The 19736-nt window shown below is 45.3% G+C and overlaps 1 protein-coding gene across 2 annotated transcripts in view; it reads right to left on the reverse strand.

Annotated features, from left to right (window-relative positions):
• TANGO2 (transport and golgi organization 2 homolog) overlaps nucleotides 1-19736 on the reverse strand; it is a 116702-nt gene that overhangs the window by 79306 nt on the left and 17660 nt on the right. The window contains exons 1-2 of one of the 2 annotated variants that reach the window (XM_015423786.1): nucleotides 17202-17309; nucleotides 2286-2395 (exon numbers count right to left, since the gene is read on the reverse strand). In XM_015423786.1, the coding sequence (XP_015279272.1) occupies nucleotides 2286-2341 (56 nt within the window). In that variant the 5' untranslated portion in view covers nucleotides 2342-2395; nucleotides 17202-17309. Of the gene's footprint in view, nucleotides 1-2285; nucleotides 2396-17201; nucleotides 17310-19736 lie in introns of those variants that run through there. The other variant, XM_015423785.1, reaches the window with a different exon arrangement.

Genomic DNA, 19736 nt, shown 5'->3' on the forward strand with positions numbered 1-19736 from the left:
AGCTGCCCCCAGAACTAGCTTGAACTTGCTCTTAAGGGGATTTTTAAAAAGTGTATTATGACCCAACCTAAACCTTTGGAGTAAGGCAGAGTACTTAATTATCAGATAATTATTAGTTTTTATACCCTGTTATCACCCCATGAGAAGCCTGTACCTTCCCCCGCATGAGAACCCAAAGCAACTGACATCATTCTTCCCTCCTCCATTTTGTTTCTGCAGTGACAACACTGTGAGGCAGGTCAAGCTGAGGGAGAGCGACTGGCCCGAGACCACCCATGGTGACTGCAGAGGGGTAGCTGTGTTAGCCTGCTGTGGCAGAATAAAACAAAACATCCAGTGGCACCTTAACGATTAACAACATGTAGTTCAATATGAGCTTTCATGAGTACAGCCCACTTCTTCAGATAGATATATGAAGAAAAACTGTACTGGGAATTCTCATTATACGGACGATCCCCCTCCCCCCATAATCTTCCCCGTAAGATTCACGCTATGATTTCCCTTCACATACTTATATGAAGAAATGAGCTGTGATTCAAGGAAGTACTTCTTCACCCAAAGAGAGATTAACACATGGAATTCACTGCCACAGGAGGGGGCGGCGGCTACAAGCATGGACGGCTTCAAGAGGGAATTGGATAGACATCTGGAGCAGAGGGCGATCAGTGGCTATTAGCGAGAAGGTATAGATAGGAACTCTCGGTCTGGAGCAAGTGATGTTCTGTATTCTTGGTGCTTGGGGGGGGCAACAGTGGGAGGGCTTCTAGTGCCCTGGTCCCACTAGTGGACCTCCTGATGGCACCTGGTATTTTTGGCCACTGTGTGACAGAGTGTTGGACTGGATGAGCCATTGGCCTGATCCCACATTGGCTTCTCTTATGTTCTTATGTTCAAAATGCTCAAACTGAAATAAACATAGATTCAGGTGGGTAGCCGTGTTGGTCTGAAGCAACAGAACAAAGTCTGAGTCCAGTGGCACCTTTAAGACCAACAAAGTTTTATGCTGAGCATAAGGTTTCGTGTGCATGGTATCTGATGAAGTGTGCATACCCAGAATAAAACTTTGGTGATCTTAAAGGTGCCACTGGACTCAAATTTTGAAATAAATGTTGTTAGTCTTTAAGGTGCCATTGGACCACTGCTTTATTTTCCAGTGTTACCCAGCAAGCTTCCAGAGCAGAGTAGGGATTCGAATGCGGGTCTCCCAGATGTCACTCTAACACTGTAACTACTGTATCACACTGTGGATTACTTAACAGTGTCACTACGCCACAAAGAAAAACATGACCATACTGGTACAGCATTCTAAACCCAGGCTCTCTACACACATCCCTTGAGATGCATGTATACAGGGACTATCCTGTTGTGGAGCCTGGACTGCGGCATGAAGAATGCTTGCCTACCCTGCAGGGATTGTTCTAAGGCAATGCAGGTGAAGCACTTTGAACATCGGAAGTGAGAAACACAAGATGTCAACCAGCAGCAGTCAAGTGAGGGTTGGTGGGCAATGCTGGATAAGGGAGCCCCAGGTTCCAATCTCTACTCAGCTGTGAAAGCTCACTGGAAGACTCTGGTCCTGTTACTCCCAGCTTAACCTCCCCTAGTGGAGAGGAAGAAACAGAGGGAGAATCACAGACTCCACCTTGGAGAAAGGGCAGGACGAAAATACAACAGAGAGGACACCTTGGAAGCCCAAATACAATAAAGACATTACTATATTAAATACATACACTTGGCCTTTGGAGAAGTAGCAGTACTGTGCTCACCTGCCACCAGGGCTGGCCTGCCTCTACTCACTGTGTTCTCATTCGTACACCATCAACATGCATAGGATCAACAATTGGCAAAATGGTTGGGTGGCTGGGATTTAATGGATTACATGTTATCAAGCCAAAGTGCACTGGATTTAACACATGCAGTGGCCACTACAGCAGCCACAACACGCAAATGTGAGCTTGACCCAACCACACAGCAAGTACATTTAAACCTCTGAAAAGGACTATAATCCCGTCTCCTGACAGGCACAGGTAAAAACATTACAGACACAGATATGAAGTGTGCCAGACTGTACTCTCCTGTGTACCAGATTCCGCTCTCCCGTGTATTAGGCATCAGAAAAAGAGGCCCATGTTCTATACACGAAAATGGCTTTCCATTGAGGAGACAAATAGCAGTCTTGATTTAAAGTTACGAACAGCATTGCTAAGCCAGTGCACTGAGCTGTCTTTCATATACCAGCGCCAGCAAACATTTAGATAAGAGACTATAGCCGGAATTGAAATTACCTGTATGCATTTTTGGAAACAGGTCGTGGGTCAAACTTAAAGAAAAGGATGCACATGAGGAAGCTGCGCTTCTTCCAGAGCGGGTCAGTGGAAGGTCATACTGTAGCAGCCTGCAAATGAAACACATACAATAAGAGCCAATTTGACTTGGAAATTTACACAGATGCAGCTTTCCAGTCTCCACTGGAGCTCAAAGTTCCTACCGTTCTCATTAACAACACTCCATATTGAAATCAACAGGGCTTCGGATAAATATTTTTTTGCCTCCGTGACTCGTGGCGATACGTGCCTCGGAAGGCAGACAGTCAGCGTCTGTGAAGACCCTGACGTTTTAATTAGGAATCGAAAGTCAGAAATCTTGGGGGGGGGGCAGAGAGTCACAGGATTTTTATATATTTGTAAGCAGTGGACAAAAAGCTCATTTCAAGACACTGCTCCCTGCACACCCATGCCACGGTCTGCTTGCTTCCCACCTGTCCAAGCAGTCCCAGCTCTATGGTACAGGGGACCCGGAAGCTGAGCTGACATCACAGCTCTCGATTATCAATTCAGACGTGCATCACGCTTAAAAAAAAATCCTACAGTGAGAACAAGCCACAGTTTGCCAACCCAAAGAAATCCAGGTCTGAAAAGTATGATGGGCTGGCTGCAAACCCTGGGCTGGATCCCACAAAGCATTTCCGCTGACGGAAAGATTTCTGCCTTCCTCACCTTTTCCCTCCCACTGGAACCTGAAATGCTGCTCCTGGAGGGAAAAGAACCGCATTTTGCTGGCTGCACTAGGAGCAGGGAAGCAAAGAAATGATGCTCCACTGACGAAGCTCCTTCCATCAGTAGAAATCCTCCATGGGATCCAGCCCCACAGTTTGTTAATTCAGACATGATACCAAACCATGCTTGTTCTTTCTATTTCTTTTTTTAAAATTAAATTTTATTGGTGAAATCCAAATACAGCAAAAAGATCAACAGGTGAACTATGCAATGCCACAAACAAATTCCAAAATCTAGGAAAGCAATACACAAACAACAATATATGAAGTCATAAAACAATAGCAGAACTGCAACGCAAGTATTCCCACCATAAGTTATAAACAAGTGAACGACGACTGAGGGGTGACATGATTGAGGTTTATAAGATTATGCATGGGAAAGAGCAGGTAGGGAAAGAGGTACTTTTCTCCCTTTCTCACAATACAAGAACTCGTGGACACTCCATGAAATTGCTGAGCGGTTGGGTTAGAACGGATAAGAGGAAGTACTTCTTCACCCAAAGAGTGATTAACACTTGGAATTCACTGCCACAGGAAGTGGTGGCGGCTACAAGCATGGACGGCTTCAAAAGGGAATTAGATAAACATATGGAGCAGAGGTCCATCAGTGGCTATTAGCCACAAGGTATAGATAGGGACTCTGGAGCAAGTGATGCTCTGTCATCTTGATGCTTGGGGGGGTCAACAGTGGGATGGCTTCTACTGTCCTGGCCCACTGGTGGACCTCCTGATGGCACTGGTATTTCTGGCCACTGTGTGTGTTGGACTGGATGGGCCTTTGGCCTGATCCAACATTGGCATCTCTTATGTTCTTATTTCCCGGTATTTCGAAGGTATAAGATTCGTTTGGGTTGAAATGCTTGTTCTTTCTGAATCATGTTGGAGTGATGGGGCCAAGGGGGATCTGGTGGCAGCGTGGTGACGTGGCGTGGTCGGAGCCTGCGGGACGGAGACCAGCGGTTGCAGTCATCGCGCCGCCGCTCACCGTGAGGACCACCCTAGAAGGAGTCGATGTGAGAGAGACCTCCGCCGAGACACCGTCGCCTGAATACAGCAAGAACCCGCCACGGAAAAAGAACGTAAGAAGAAGATCACGGCTGCTTAGGTGCCTGGTGGGCACTCCCCCCTCCCCTTGCACTGTGGCCCTAGTTAGGTAATTTAAATGTCTATGTAAACCGCTCCGAGCCTCCGGGAAGGAGCAGTATATAAGTCAAATGTGTAATGTAATGTAATGTAATCTCCTGGAATCACAGCTGATCTCCAGACAACAGAGATCAGCTCAACTGGAGAAAACGGCTGCTTTGGAGGGCGGCCTCAGGGACATTATACCCCACTGAGGTCCCGGTCCACCCCAGGCTATAGGAATTCTCCACCCCAGAACTGGCAACCCTCCTCCGAGCATCAGCATTCAGAGTCCTCCTGCCCCTGAACGTGGAGGTTCCCTTTGGCCACCACGGCCCCTGAGGAACTTATCCTCCATGTCGGACACCTTTTCTGCAAAGCTTTAGGAGGGAGAAATGGACACATGTATTGTGGGCGGTGAGGTGAAGACAGACTATCGATAACAGAGTGCATTTTCAGTACAGCAGGAACACTGCATACATTTCCTTAACGCCCGTTCCAACATCTGCAGCATGCTTGAAGATTTCAGCCACGTCCAGACGGCATGACGAATGTGCTTTACAGATCAGAACCTCGCAAGCTTTCTCAAATATTTCCTGCATTGCCCCACTGGGAACACGCCTGGTAATGAAACTGCATCTTGGCCTTACTTTTTCCTACAGCAGAAACCATGATTAGAAGGTTGCTAACTGAGCAGCTCCTGTATGCTTCACAGCTCCAGACAGCTTGCATAGATTGAGAGTTTTCAAAATGCAGAGATGGTGGTTTGGGAAGGGCGGGGGGGGTGGAAATCGATACCTAAACTCCATAACAGCTCTGAATAATTAACTTAACCTTGCCCCGGTGAGTGATGACCAAAGGGGTTTTATTGAAAACAAATTAAATTATTTTTATGGGCCCGAGAACATTGTTAGAGATAAAGCAAACCCAATTTCCAAGCTACAGATCTGCCTTCTAATTCAAGATCCGTGTTTCATGGCAACGCGCCAGCCCTCCCACATTTTCATTCCAACAGAAGGAAGCCATTTTCCACAGTGTTTCACACTATTTTTACTGTAAAAGTGCGGCGTTCAGATGACTCCCAAATTAATAGCTTGCTCAGAGCTGCTTGCTGCTGTTGAGCCATAGTTTGATGCAACAATGACGGCTGTCTATCGTCACTTGGGGCGACGAGTTCAAAGTGCCAGTATTTTGCCATGGACTTTGGCTGCTGCAGATAACACAACCTGAGAATGGACTCCAAGTGCTTTGTGTGTACTCCCAGAAAGCATTTCTCTGCAGCAAATATTTGACCAGATGCTGAGATCTAAGACAGAGGAAGAGAATTTAGTCTTCTGAAGCACTTTCCCAGTCCATGTGCGATGAACTACTGACCTTATTTATTTGCCTGGAGGCGTTCAATAATCAACCATTTGTCTAGCCAGCCAGAAGTGTCAATGTTAACTTTGAATCAATGTTAACTTTGAATCACTCTACACCTCCTCCAACCAACCCCACCTGTTAATAGCACCCTGCTCCGTCATCTTGAATCGTTCCTATATTGCTAGTATATCACCAGTTCTATGTCTTTCTACTGGTCTTTAAGCGATGTGACTGAATTTTTACATTGGCTGAAACAATGGAGGGGGGGGGGGGGGGGAGACAAGCCAACCCTTGTACTCACTGGCTAGCCAGATCTTTACATGAAAGCTTCGGTCTGACCAGTCTGGCTTCTTCTGGAGACTTCGGCTCATGACAATTTTACAGTGGTGCTGAGACTTCTGCGAGAAAAATCTCAACTTCCCCTTCGTAGAACTACTATCAGGAGTTCAACACAAGAGACTGTAGAGGGTCAGCCCCCACAGTTCTGAACAGGGGCCTGAAATCTTTTATAAGAGCCAAACTACATCCAAATTCAGAGCAAGAGATCAATAAAGAGCCAATAAAGGAAAGCCTATCTGCATGACTGAAAATGACACTTAACACTGCTGATCATTGAAATGTTGATAAATAATCCATACAGTTTCTGCAGCCCAACCACTGGATGTCGTGAGTCCTTTATTAGGAAGAGACACAGACGAGTTCTCATGGTAAGTATTAAATATGCACAGGAGCACCCTCTGAGATTCTTTGAATCTCTGCATGCTGGGCACTTAGATTACTGGCAACTATTCACCTCTATCATTTTCTTTTCTGTAAAGCATCTCTAAGGAGCCATTCACTCTCAAAAATATTGACCTGACATTCCCTTGACATACTGATTATTCTAGCACCCCACCTATGCCTTTGATATTAAATAATTGTGTTTTTTTTTAAAGCCACATTGGGCTCCATACTTAGCTGCAGACCCCTAGTTTGGTGTAGTGGTTAAGTGCGTGGACTCTAATCTGGGAGAACTGCCGGGTTTGATTCCCCACTCCTCCACTCGCACCTGCTGATGTGACCTTGGGTCAGTCACAAGCTCTGGCACAGCTGTCCTTGAAAAAGAACAGTTTGTGTCAGAGTTCTCTCAGCCCCACCCACCTCACAGGGTGTCTGTTGTGGGGAGGGGAAGGGAGAGGAGTTTGTAAGCCGCTCTGAGACTCCAAGTGAAGGGCGGGGTATAAATGCAATCTCTTCTTCTACCCCTAGTCCAGAAGGCACATGGCTGCTCACATCTTCTGCATGCAAATAGACAACCAACATCCCCTTTGCTGGTATGAGAAAGAGTCTCCTTTTTCCTCTGTAGTGACTTGCAGAAGATCTGCTTGTGATCTTCTCCTTGGAAACAATTCCAGAGAATACTTTATTGTTCTGGTAATGTGCACGGGGTACTGGGGTATAGCAAGGTTTTGCCTGATCTCAGTGTTCACCTTTTCCCTGTTCTGCTGGTGCAGTTGCCTTTCTTGGGAATCTGGAACTGAGTTCCAATAGCAGAACCTCAATTTTTTAAAAAAATTCTGGAATGTTTTTTGTACTTGTGAAGTAGGCAAGCACATTTGCATTGTGTGTTTATGGCATCGGCATGTAAATCTTATTCATGGGCTAGAGAAAAGTTTCAATTCATGTCATTTTGGAATTTAACAGAATCGTGTGACCTTTGCATTTCAACTTTAATTTGATTTGCTACGGCGTCCCTAAGATGACCATCATTGCACTGGTATCCAGTTATCACTTGACAGAAATAAAACAACACGCAGTAAAACTTCCATTGATCCCGGCTTTGCATTATTGTCTCTTTGCCCATTACCATTTAAGACCAGCAAAATATATTTCATTTGAGTTAGAGACCGTGTTAATACAAACAAAATGATGTACAGTAGAGATTGTACTGAGGCCCTGTTCTGAAAGAAAATGTACATTTTTAGGGTGAAGAGGCCTTTCCAAGAGGCCTTTGGAAGGGCCTGCAACTGGAACTGGTTTGCTGTGAACTTCTGCTCCCTTAGCTGTTCCTTGTATGCAATCAGGACACTCTCACTTTTTAGCCATTAGCCACGTTAAAGGGCCTTTGTTTTTTTTAAAATGCCCCCCCCCCCCCTGGGATATTTTATTTGCATTTTCTAAACACTACAACAAAATTAGGGAAGGGATCTACAAACTATAGGAGAAAGTAAAGAAAACCCACTAAAAACCCAAGAGATGGTGGTCATACATACTGCTTAACAAATTAGTTTTTAGCTCAGAGTTCAATTCAAGTTCATTGAATGTGGTCATCTAGTAGTCAGCTTAAACTAAAAAATGAATATAAACACCACCATTTCTGACTTCTTAAAAAGCAACATAAGAAATAATTATAACAATACATTTTAATAGATTTCAGAATGTAATAACATCTCATTTTTTATACTTTCCCCCCCTCAAACGATAGCTTGTCTTCAGGGCTTAAATGTCCTGTTTTGAGATGAAGAAGATTGGATTTATACCCCGCCCTTCTCTCGGAGTCTCAGAGCGGCTTACAAACTCCTTTCCCTCCCCCTCCCCACAACAGACACCCTGTGAGGTAGGTGGGGTTGAGAGAGCTCTGACACAAACTGCCCTTTTAAGAACAGCTTTAACAGAACTATGGCTTGCCCAAGCCAAGTTCATCCAGCAGCTGCGAGTGGAGAAGTGGGGAATCAAACCCGGTTCTCCCAGATTAGAGTCTGTGCACTTAACCGCTACACCAAACTGGCTTCTCTTCTCCTTCTTTTGAGATGCCATCAGACCGACTGCTCATTTCCTTCCTACAAACTGCACTGATTGTCATATTAATTAATCTTCACAAGTAATGCTTTTGGGTAGGGGATTCATGGGCAGCAGCCAGCATTTATATATCTGATAGTGACATGTGGCCTGCGTTTGCAGATACATAAATCTGTGGATTGGGACCACACTGACACTAAACGTATTTTTCTGCAAACTTGGGGTACTCCCCAGGTTTGCAGAGAAACCTGAACAGTTTTTAAAAATACACTGTGGATTTAAACAGTGCACTTACCAGTTGAACTGGCAGTGGCCGCCACTGCAGGTGTCAACTCTGAGGTTGGCTGGAGTTGCCTGCTACGGCAGAGGATGTCAGGAACGGCTACAGGCCTGGCTGCCATGGAAGCAGACTCCAGGAGTGGATTTTTGCCCAGCTGCTGTCATGAGAGGCTCTGGGGCTGGCTGCAGGGGACACCGGGAAAGGCACCAGGCCAGCTGCAGTGGCGGAGCACTCTAAGAGCTGCTCCCTGCCTGGCTGCCACGACAGAGGAGCCACTCCGGGCCCAGCTGCATGGCAAAGGATTCCAGGAGAGCCTTGGGGGCTGCAGCAGTGGAAGACACTGGGATCTGCTCTGGGCCCAGAACGGCTCCCAGGCACTGTCACTGTTGTCACAGGTTGATGGTGGCACTCGGAGTTGTGTTGGGGAGAAAGATGGAATTCTCCCCCCTGTGAGTCTCATGGACCTAACACTTGTTTACCTTATCAACCTAGATCGAAGGTCCACTGCCCTCTTTGGTGTAGTGGTTAAGTGCGTGGAGAACCGGGTTTGATTCCCCACTCCTCCACTTGCACCTGCTGGATGACCTTGGGCAAGCCATAGTACTGGCACAGCTGTTCTTGAAAAAGAGCAGTTTCTGTCAGAGCTCTCTCAGCCCCACCTACCTCACAGGGTGTCTGTTGTGGGGAGGGGAAGGGAAAGGAGTTCGTCAGCCGCTCTGAGACACCTTTGAGTAGTGAAGGGCGGGGTATAAATCCAATCTCCTCCTCTTTGTGCACAACAGTCAAACGTGAGGTCAGCAAGTTGCCAGCTCCTCTCCTACCCATTCTTCTCCACCGGGAAGGGGGGGGGAATATTTCCACACAGGTGCCTGCTCATGTATTTCTATTTTGCTTAATCATTCAATAGATTGTTTTACCTAGAAAGTGCTGAAGAGACAAGACATGTAAAAGGCATAATGAGCTATCTTCTAGCATAAATGGAAGCACAAAAAATGATAAAACCAAGAACAGGAGATCTACAGCAAAGGACTGAGCATGCAGTTTTATTTAAAATCTAGGTCAGCAATTGTTTTGCAATTCAACAATGAAAAGCAAGACTAAACTCGAATCTTTCGGTATTGCTTCCATATGTAAACAGCCATTTGATAGCTATTGCCCTCTACTGTCAAGGACCAGGATCCTCTCTATCAAAAAGATTTTTATTTATTTTTTGGCTGGGCTTAGGCACTAATTAGTGTGGAATCAAGCAACTCTGGTACCTTTGCAAATTAACACATTTCCATGGAAAACAAAGCGCAATGAAGCGCACTGTTCTTTCCAGATGGAAGCAAGAACAGGTAAGGATTTGCATTTCATACGGGGAGGTCTGTGGTTTGCCTGGAGAAATATCCTCCTTCACACTACTGAGTTGGGTGAAGCAGCATCTGAAGCGTATGCAAACACTTAATGGGATCTCATCTTCGCCTTTCTCTCCTTAAATTTATGGGTTGTTTTTCAGCAACTGCTCCCAAGGCAGTTAATAAAATCAACACCATTGCCACAGATAGCAAAACACTAAGATGGCAAGATAGCAAAATTTAAACAACCAACAGATGGGTCAGGAACAGCTCAGGAACTGCTAAAATGTTCAGTTTAAACAGCAGCCATTCTGAAAGGCCAGAAGTCCTCTGAAACAGCACCCTCTTTACAAACTTCCTAATAAACGGAGCTTTTCTGGGCAACAAATTATGTACCCAGGATGTTGTTAAGCAAAAGAAGTCTCATATCTCAGCCGCTGGCCATGCCTTAGAACAGTGGTTCTCGACCATTCATCTCTCACGTCCTTCCAACTGCTCTATCAAAGAACCTTGGCTCCACCACGATAAAAACAAAACGCTCAATTTTCCCAAGAAGGCCCTTTATATGTTCATAGGTGTTCTGTTATATTTCTCTACAGTAAGCTTTAAGGACATTAAATATTGCAGAAGCACAAGGTATAATCCCAGACAGGAAGGGTTGGTATGAAGCAGATTGTTGATAGGCAAGGGGAATTAGGGGATTACAGAACCACTAAGTGCCCAGTTCGAAAGCAAGAAATTGCAAGTAGATAAATAGGTACCGCTTTGGTGGGAAGGTAACAGCATTCTGTGAGCCTCAGTGTTTAGTCATGCTGGCCACATGACCACAGAGAAGTCTTCAGACAGCGCTGGCTCCTTGGCTTGGAAATGGAGATGAGCACCACCCTCTAGAGTCGGATTTTGACTAGCTTTCCAGCAAGAGAAACCTTTACCTTTACCTTTTAAGTGCCCAGGGTACTAGCATACCAAAAGAGCACAGATAGATAATCTGTGGCAGGTGGGGGTCAGCAGGAGATGGCACATCACATTTGCAGGTGGATGCAGGGAAACTGATTTCTTAGTAGTTGCTATGAAAACCTTGCATCCCACTTGCAAAAGATGTACCACCATTTGACAACCATGGTGGGGTATTGGTTGTGAGCTAGTTTGATGTAGTGGTTAAGTGCGCGGACTTTAATCTAGGAGAACTGGGTTTGATTCCCCACTCCTCCACTCGCAGCTGCTGGATGACCTTGGGCAAGCCATAGTTCTGGCACAGCTGTTCTTGAAAAAGAGCCGTTTCTGTCAGAGCTCTCTCAGCCCCGCCTACCTCACAGGGTGTCTGTTGTGGGGAGGGGAAGGGAAAGGAGTTTGTAAGCTGCTCTGAGACTCCTTTGGGTAATGAAAGGTGGGGTATAAATCCAATCTCTTCTTTTCCTCTTCTTCTTTTGTGAGGGTTGCCTCACAGTACAGAGTGGAATACAACAGAGGAGGCATCGTTCATGTAACAGAGGTACAGACTATTGAGCAGCATGTTGAATTGTACCTAGAAACTGATCACCAGCCAGCACAGCTCTTCTGGGATTTTTACTGATCCTTCACAATGGAAAAAGTCACCTGAACATGAAGATGCTCCAATGCACCATTGCTCCTTCACACTAGAGCATTCTACTGCCAGATCCTTCATGTCTGAGTGATTCAGTTACAAAACCCATACAAAGTTGGCAAAGAGTTTTCAGCCTGCGGTTGGAAGTGCCAAGCTCTGGAGGATAAGAATTTTTAGAAGCCTCTATTACATTCTGCTATTACGACTGCTAAATAAGAATGTCAGCAGGACCCAAAATTTACTTCAACCAGCTGCTAGCTATGTGGATATAGTTTTCCTTTTTGACGCTTCTCACAGATGACTAATTAAATTGGCACACGGTCCTTGATGATAACTTTGGCAGAATAATCTACAGCAGCAGAAAGGCAGTTACAGCAGCCCTTTGTTTATGCAAGACAGTGCCTTCTTTCCTTTCAGTTTCCAGCGGTATTGTTCTGTAGGCAAACAGGATGAACTGACAACCCATGAGGCAAATTCCTCAAAAGAGCAAACAACTTTAATAAGGTATTGTTAAAAACAGACCACAAAGGCACTTCTGTTCAAGTCTACAGGCCTTGCTAGATCCGGACTTCACTGTTTGAGTTTCATGGAAGAGAAGTCATTCGAACCAGTTTCTTTTGGCCTTAACTAGCCTAGCCTTCTAGCCATTACACGAGTTCTATGGATGTGATCCACAGTAGAACTTCTGTACAAGCCCTGACTTCATATCAGTAGTGAGGCAGTCCTCCCCCATGCGGTGAAAAGGACACTGGAAGTAGCAAAACAGATGAGCATTCAGATACTGTGGTAGCACACCAGTGGCTGCACACATCACCAAGGACAGGATAAAATGTAAGATGGAAGACAGGGAAGAAACATCTGGGCCAGCAGAATACAATAGGTGGCAGAGCATCTGCGCTGCCCCACCCCCCTGAAGGTATTTGAAGCTGGCCAAAGGTCTTAGTTCTTGGCTCTTGGCTTGTTGCCCTGCATGAGTCTGAAGGTATTTGAAGCTGGCTCTTGGCTTGTTGCCCTGCATGAGTGCTGATGTTACCCACCAGCCCGGGACACAACTTATCTATTTCAAGAGCTTACTAAAGGCCTGTATATTATTTTATAATATTTGTTCATTTTATTAGTAGGCCACCTTGAGTAATGGGGGAAATATTTATAAACAAACAAAAGCAAAACAATGGCATAGAGGTTCTTTGGTGGCATTCTACAAAGGAGAGAGCTCTTGCTTTATTGCTCTCAGTTTAAGAATCACGGCAGCGGCATGCTTATCCTCAGGAAGTGGCCGACGAAATGTCTACCCTGAGCGATTTCTTCACTCCTACCCACAAACATGCGCAGCTATAATCAAAACCAACCATACAACGCCAAAGGAAGGTTCTTGCCCTCTCTGGCTTGTGGCTTCTGTCTGGTGTGCAAGTCAGAGCAAGAAAATTTTTTAGCAGGACTTCCTGAGGCCCGGTACAGAACCCCCTTCCCCGACCAACAGCAGTGGATGTAACCGGTTTAAAAGGACAGATGTCAGATAATTTCTATAAGCTGCAAGAGCACTTTGCCGGGTACCCTGCCAGCAAATTAATTGGATTACTCAATCAAAAGAAACTGTTGACAGTTAATGGCTTGCAACTACTCACGAGGGTTGTTTCATGCGAGATTTCCATCTCCGTTAACCAATTAAAATGCACTACCAAGTGGTGAAGTTTACTTCAGCGAGTGCAAGTTAATTCGGCTGCCGTATTAAAGCCAACCCAGCTGTTTGCAGCAAGCTGCTGCCCGCCTCAAAGCTTAGAGAAAAGCCAGTGGCATGAACAACGGCACTCGAGAGTTTTAAGCGAGACTGACACCCTGGGCTTGCCCACTTGTTCCGAAATTTTTGCTGAACCTGCACTGAAGCCTGTCTTAAGGACCTTTCAGCTTTTGTTATTGATGCATTTCAGCTTTTCCCTGCGCTCACTTCCAAAATGAACCACTGGGCAGATATGATCATGGAGAAGGTGCTGGCAGCTGTAAAGTCTCTGACACATTTCCCCTCCTTCCAGCAGTTCCTTCCTGGCCTCCTGGGATCAGCGAATGTTAACAGCCATGCAGGCCAGGAGGCTGCATGGGGGAGTGGAAAGGGGGCGAATTTGCCCCTCCTGTCAGCAGAGTGATGCTATGGAAAAGGGAGGAGGAGTCAGTTTCACCTCTACCCCCTTTCTTGGTGCACCCCACTCTCCAAGCTGTGTGGCGGTTTCTCCATCAGGGACCTGTCATCTCAGAAACCAACTTCCCCAGAGTGTCAGATGGGACAGCAGGGAAAGGGGAGAGGAATATGGCAAAAAAAACCACCCTGTGACCCTTGTGTCAATGGAACACTGGATCTAGCCCAATATCTGTTTACTGAGAACACTGTATACCACTTCTCATCCAAACTGGTTCTCAAAGCTGTTCACAGGAATATAGCAATGTAAACAAGTAAGAATAACACTTATCCTCCCCCGCCCCCAGCGGGCCAGAAGGTAAAATAATGGCCCTATGCAAAAGCTCCAAAACCAGGAAAGAAAATTGAACAGAAAACTTTGAGTTCAGACTGACAACTCTTTTCCTTATTTTCAATGCGAGCGGGGGGTGGGTGGTCTCATGGGCCTAGGAGCCACCACAAAAAAGGCTTTGCACCTCGTTGATGACAAGCGATACTCTGGAATGAATGCAGTATGTTCACAGACGCTTATCTGCATAAGGCAGCCACATGCTGTACCTTGGCTGGTCTTAAGGGCAGCCTCACATACAGCAGCCTAATTGAAAAACAGCCAAGGTAGAAATAAGAGGCAACACCCTTGTTTTCCAGCAATGGGCACACAGTTGGTATGCCAGCTTAAGATAAGAAGCACTGCAGACCACAGCAGCTCTCGTCAAACAATAAGGGGGTGTTATCTTCCATTTTTAAGAACAAAGTCTGAGTCGAGTGCCACCTTTCAGACCAACAAAGTTTTATTCTGGGTACAGGTTTTCGCATGCATATATCTGAAGAAGTGTGCAGGCACACGAAAGCTTATACCCAGAATAAAACTTTGTTGGTCTTAAAGGTGCCACCCGATTCAGACATAGTTCTACACTCATGTTCGTCTTCCAAGTGTACATGCATGTGAAAAGTATACCCAGAGAATAAAACTGTTTTGGTCTTAAAGGTGCCACTGGACTCAAAACTTTGTTCTGCTGCTTCAGACCAACATGGCTACCCACCTGAATCTATTTTCATCCTTATGTTGGCCTTGTTTCTACACTGAGTGTGTAAGAAATTCTGTCAAGTTGCAGCTGGCTTATGGCAAACTTGCTGGTGTTTCAAGGCAAAGAGACGTTCAGAGTTGGTTTGCCATTGCCTGCCTCTGTATACTGACCCTTGACTTCCTTGATGGTCTCCCATCCAAGTACTAACCAGGGCTCACCCTGCTTAACTTCTGAGATCAGGCAAGACTGGCTTAGCCTGGGCCATTCAGGTCTGGGTTCTGTCTCAGATCTTCTTTTTTTGTTTAACTTGTAATAATTCAGTATTGCCCTGACATGAATCAATACTGGCTGTTCATATGTGGTCAGTGATTCTGGAGCATGTAGGCGGTCCCACACCAGTCACACAAGTGTCTCTGGCATATCTTCAAGGGGAAGCCAGTTTAAGCTATTTCACATTCTATAGTTTAATTAAAAAACAACCCAAACCCAAAACTCCACTGCATTATTTGTGCAATGCACCTGTTCAACAAGCCATGTGTTGTTTGGGTGCTCTGATATAACAGTGCTGGCAGGCAGATGAAGGAGAAGGGTTGGTTTTTATACCACGCTGTTATCCACCCTAAGGAGCCTCAAAGTGGCTTACAATCGCCTTCCCTTCCTCTCTTCACAACAGGCACCTTGTGAGGGTAGGTTCTGAGAGAGTTCTGGGAAAACTGTGACTGGCCCAAGGTCACCCAGCGGGTTTCATGTGAAGGAATAGGGAATCAGACTTGGTTCTCCAGATTAGAGTCTGGTGCTCTTCACCACTATACTATACTGGCTCTTGGGCACAATCAGATACAGCGCACACTCAGAATGGTCACCTGGGGGGAGGACTGAAGGTAGGAAGGTGACAAGAACTGGAGAAGGAAAATTATTTCCCAGATGATTCAAAAGGTAGGATTTATAGTTCAAGGAGGAAAGGGGAGATGCACTAAAAAAGGAGGAGGTATGAAGTGAGTAAGAGACTGCCAATAGGTAGGAGAGAACATAAGACTGGATCCTGCAAATCCATTCCACTAGCAGGGGCACTTTCCCCTGGTGGAAAATGTTCTCCCCTGGAAGAAAGCATCTGAAATGGATCTGGAGGATTCAGCCCATGGAAGAAAGGAGCCAGGTGATAATGTCCACACCACGTCTGCTTTCGGATGTCACGATGGGCTCTCTCCTCCCCAGATGCGCCGACCACAACCAAAGGCTTCTGAAACCAGGATCAAATCAGAATCCAGTTTTTAGGGGGATGGAGTTGAATGCATCTGGACAAATGGGAGTTTCTTTCCCACAAACCAGATTTCTAAACCATGGTTTAATCCCAGTTCTGAACCTAGACGTGTGAGGAGGAAGCAGAGGCCCATTTTTGCCCAGGCAGCCACCTTTGGATGCCACAGAAAACTGGAGTTTGACTGAAGGCTTCCAAAAACAGGAAGACTTTGGTCCTGCTGCATGTATGAGGAGGAGGGGGGAATGGGCAAGCACAACCAGAAGCCTAGTTCACACATGTCACAAACAAACCCACTTCTGTGTAACACAGTCAATTATTAGCATAGGCCAGTCTTGGTTATAAGGGTGCAGATGGAAAAAGTTCACTCTGAATACACCTGTGTTAACTTTGGCTCTTACTACCGCTATGATTATTTCAGTTCTGTGGGGCCTGCAAGACAGAGCTCTTCCACCAAGCCTTCGATTAGGAGCCGCATCAAACACCTGAGGAATGACCCTGTGCCCTGGCCTTACTACTACAGCCTGTGCTTGCCGCTCAAATAAGCTGATCAAACTGAGCTGGAGAATACCATCGTGACTGATACTGTCACCTTAAGCAGTATTGTCAACTTGAAACCTTCTGTTCTCGCACTTTATTAGATCACCGTTCCAGCACTTTAGGGTAATCGACAAATGAATTGTCTATGGTTGTTTTTATTAATGGTTTTAATTGTATTTATATATGGATTTTTATGTGAGCCACCCTGAGCCTGCCCTGGTAGGGAGGGTGGGGTATACATTGAACTAATAAATAAATAATAAATACATAAATAGTATTTCTAAAAATCCCTAAAATTGCTAGGCACTGCATGAACATGATTCTAATCCTGAGCAAGTGCAGTCTGATGTCTGTGAAATTAATTACTATTTAAAAATTCTCCCACACGTTACTTGATTGAAAAATGGGGTGGGGGGGGGAACTTAAACCAAAACATCTAGCAGTAATTTCACCATATTCATGCCAAGATGACTTTAAAAAATTATACTTTTGCTATTTCAAGATCAAGGCTTTTGCTCCAACAATGCAGTAGCTGTTGATGGCTTGCCACAAGGAACAATTTCTTTAAAATTCTTCAGGGGTCCAAGGACAAGCCCAATACAGTATTTTGATAAGACCGCAACTAATAGAGACAAGTTCTAGGACCTTCTTAAGCGGCCCCCAAATGCTCTCTCTTTTGTGCTTACCAGTTGTGGACTCAGATACCACCGGTCATTTGTGAAGAAGTAGTGACCCAGCCTGTTGGACTCCAAAGACCAAAGTTACAAGGCGCAGAGAGACAGCCTGACTCCAAGAAAGAGGAACTCTCCGTCTTGTGCCAGAAGAAACCCAAGTTTTTATTGATGAACACACACACACACAAAGCTGACTTTTGAGAGGAAGAGGTGGAAACTAGGCCAAAGGTCTAAGGTGCCTTTGGGGCTTTTTTTTAAAGCTACTGACGCAATCTTTTAACATGGCAATGATCCCATTCCAAGAGCAATGGGAGAAGGCAGCCCAAAAAAGATGTTGGCACACAACTAGCTAGTTGCTCCATTTCTTAGGATGTAATCAAATCATATTATTGCATATATAACAAGTAGAAGCTTCAGCAAATTAAGAAATAAGATACTAAGATCTACTGAGATTAGGGCTACCAACCTGGAGATCTCCCAGAATTACAACTGAGATCAGTTTCTCTGGAGAAACTTGCATCTTCAGAGAGTGAGCTCTAGGGCATCACATCCTGGAATTTTTCAAGCTGAGGTGGGCAACCCCAATCAAGATGCTGTACAAATAGGATTAAGGGCCTTGGGAACGTTCTACCACAGGGCATAAACCACTGGGCATAAAAATAAAGGAGCAAGCAATGGGGCAAATCCTTCGGACATTATGCTTCCCACAGGGAGCCACTGATTGGGTAATATTGGCATCATAGCTCCTGGCCTACATGACCCCACCTTCATAACTAAACCAGAAACACAACTTCTTCTGCAGGGGCATGCCCTCCCCATAACTATGTATCTCCTGTTCAGCCTACTAAGTTCTAAGCACAAGTAACCCCTTTCTGTTTTGCAGCTCAGCTATTTCATTGGCTAGCACAGGCTGAACTAGTTTTACAGAACCTCTTGTTGGGAGTTGCTCATCGCTGTAGACCTCTTCAGGCACATTTGGAGGCAAATGTTTTACCAATAATAAAGAAATACTTGGGGTCAAGGACTAATGGGCCAATCACAGCGTGGTCTCATGCAGAGTTCTTCCACATCACCTACCCTACAGCTAATAAAATGGCAATGTTTATGAGGGAGAAGAGCAGCAGCAGTCTGCAAAGTGAAAAGGGCCTGGAGCAAGCCCTACTGAACAGCCCCTGGGATGCTACAGGTCAATCCAGCAGGAGCCACTTAGCTCAGTGTCCTTCCCCAAACTGGCAGCAGTTTGAAAGGAGACAATTTGTTCACTGACACCGCATCCCACTGCTGATGAACAGTCTGGCCCCTGGGACACTGGTAGAGTTGCTTCATTCTCCTGCCCTAAATGTGGCATATGAGGCCACGACAAACCGTACATGGTGTATTTGTCTTCTTTTACTAACATTTACGTTTTATTTTAATTGTTTATTTGTGAATTGGAACATTTTCCAGATTTCTTTCTGGCACAGAACTGGAAAGGACTAGTAGTGAGCCAATTTAGAGTCAATACACCAATTCCCCCCAATCAGGCCAACCCATTCACCTGGAAACACCAAATGCCAAAAGCAAGCAGTGTGTGGACTCTGCAAAGTTCAACACTAAGCATTCACAAAGCATTTTTTTTCTAATGCTCAAAAGACTATTTCTGCATAGGTGTAACAATGTATCGTTATCCATCCCAGTAGTATTATACAACCCAACACCCATGATGCTAAAGAACAGTAGCTCACTAATGCCACTCAGTACACATGATCAGAACAGTATCCAAACCGGTGCCTTCCCTGCTCAAATTCTTTTAAATCATCTCAGTAGTGTTATCCAGCCCAACACCCATCATGCTAAAGAACAGTAGCTCACTAAGGCCACTCAGTACACATGATCAGAACAATATCCAAAACGGTGCCTTCCCTGCTCAAATTCTTTTAAAGGCTGCAGTACACTAACTCTCAGAAGGCACCTCTTGAGGAACATGACTCAGTTTACAGCCAGACGACTACCTGGTCTTGCATAACTATGTTGTTATGGAGCAGATGGTTTTGAATGACTCAAGCACAAGAGTCAAGCCACAGGTTCTAGGGAAAAGCAAAACTTCTATGTGGCACCTTGACAACTAGACCCAGGGGAAGAATTCTCTCAGAAGCTCAGACACAAGGCAGGCAATGAGCAAATCGCACTCCTCAAGTCACCCCAGAAGAAACATATGTTGCAGATGATTAACACACTGCCTCAGTGTAACCACCCACACAACCCCTCTACCTCCCCCTCTTCAAGTTCTCCTCTCGACCCAGGCCTCCCCGCAACAAAAGCCAGAAGGTCCGGCAATTTTTCTTCTCCCTTTGCACAAAAGAGAGATGTACCAGTTAAAGCTGGTATCTGATCCTTGGTAAGCAAGCTTTGATTTTAAAAATCAAATGTACATTTTTTTTTTTCATTTCCGCTGAAATAAAAGCATATAACTGGAATACACGACACATGGACATAAGAAACTCCCTTATTCACTCAGACATCTGTCAAGGTCAGGAATGTTTACTTAGATTAGCAAAGATTTTCCAG

Source organism: Gekko japonicus, unplaced genomic scaffold (assembly GCF_001447785.1).
Source record: "Gekko japonicus isolate JY-2015 unplaced genomic scaffold, Gekko_japonicus_V1.1 scaffold137, whole genome shotgun sequence".
Lineage (NCBI taxonomy): Eukaryota > Metazoa > Chordata > Lepidosauria > Squamata > Gekkonidae > Gekko > Gekko japonicus.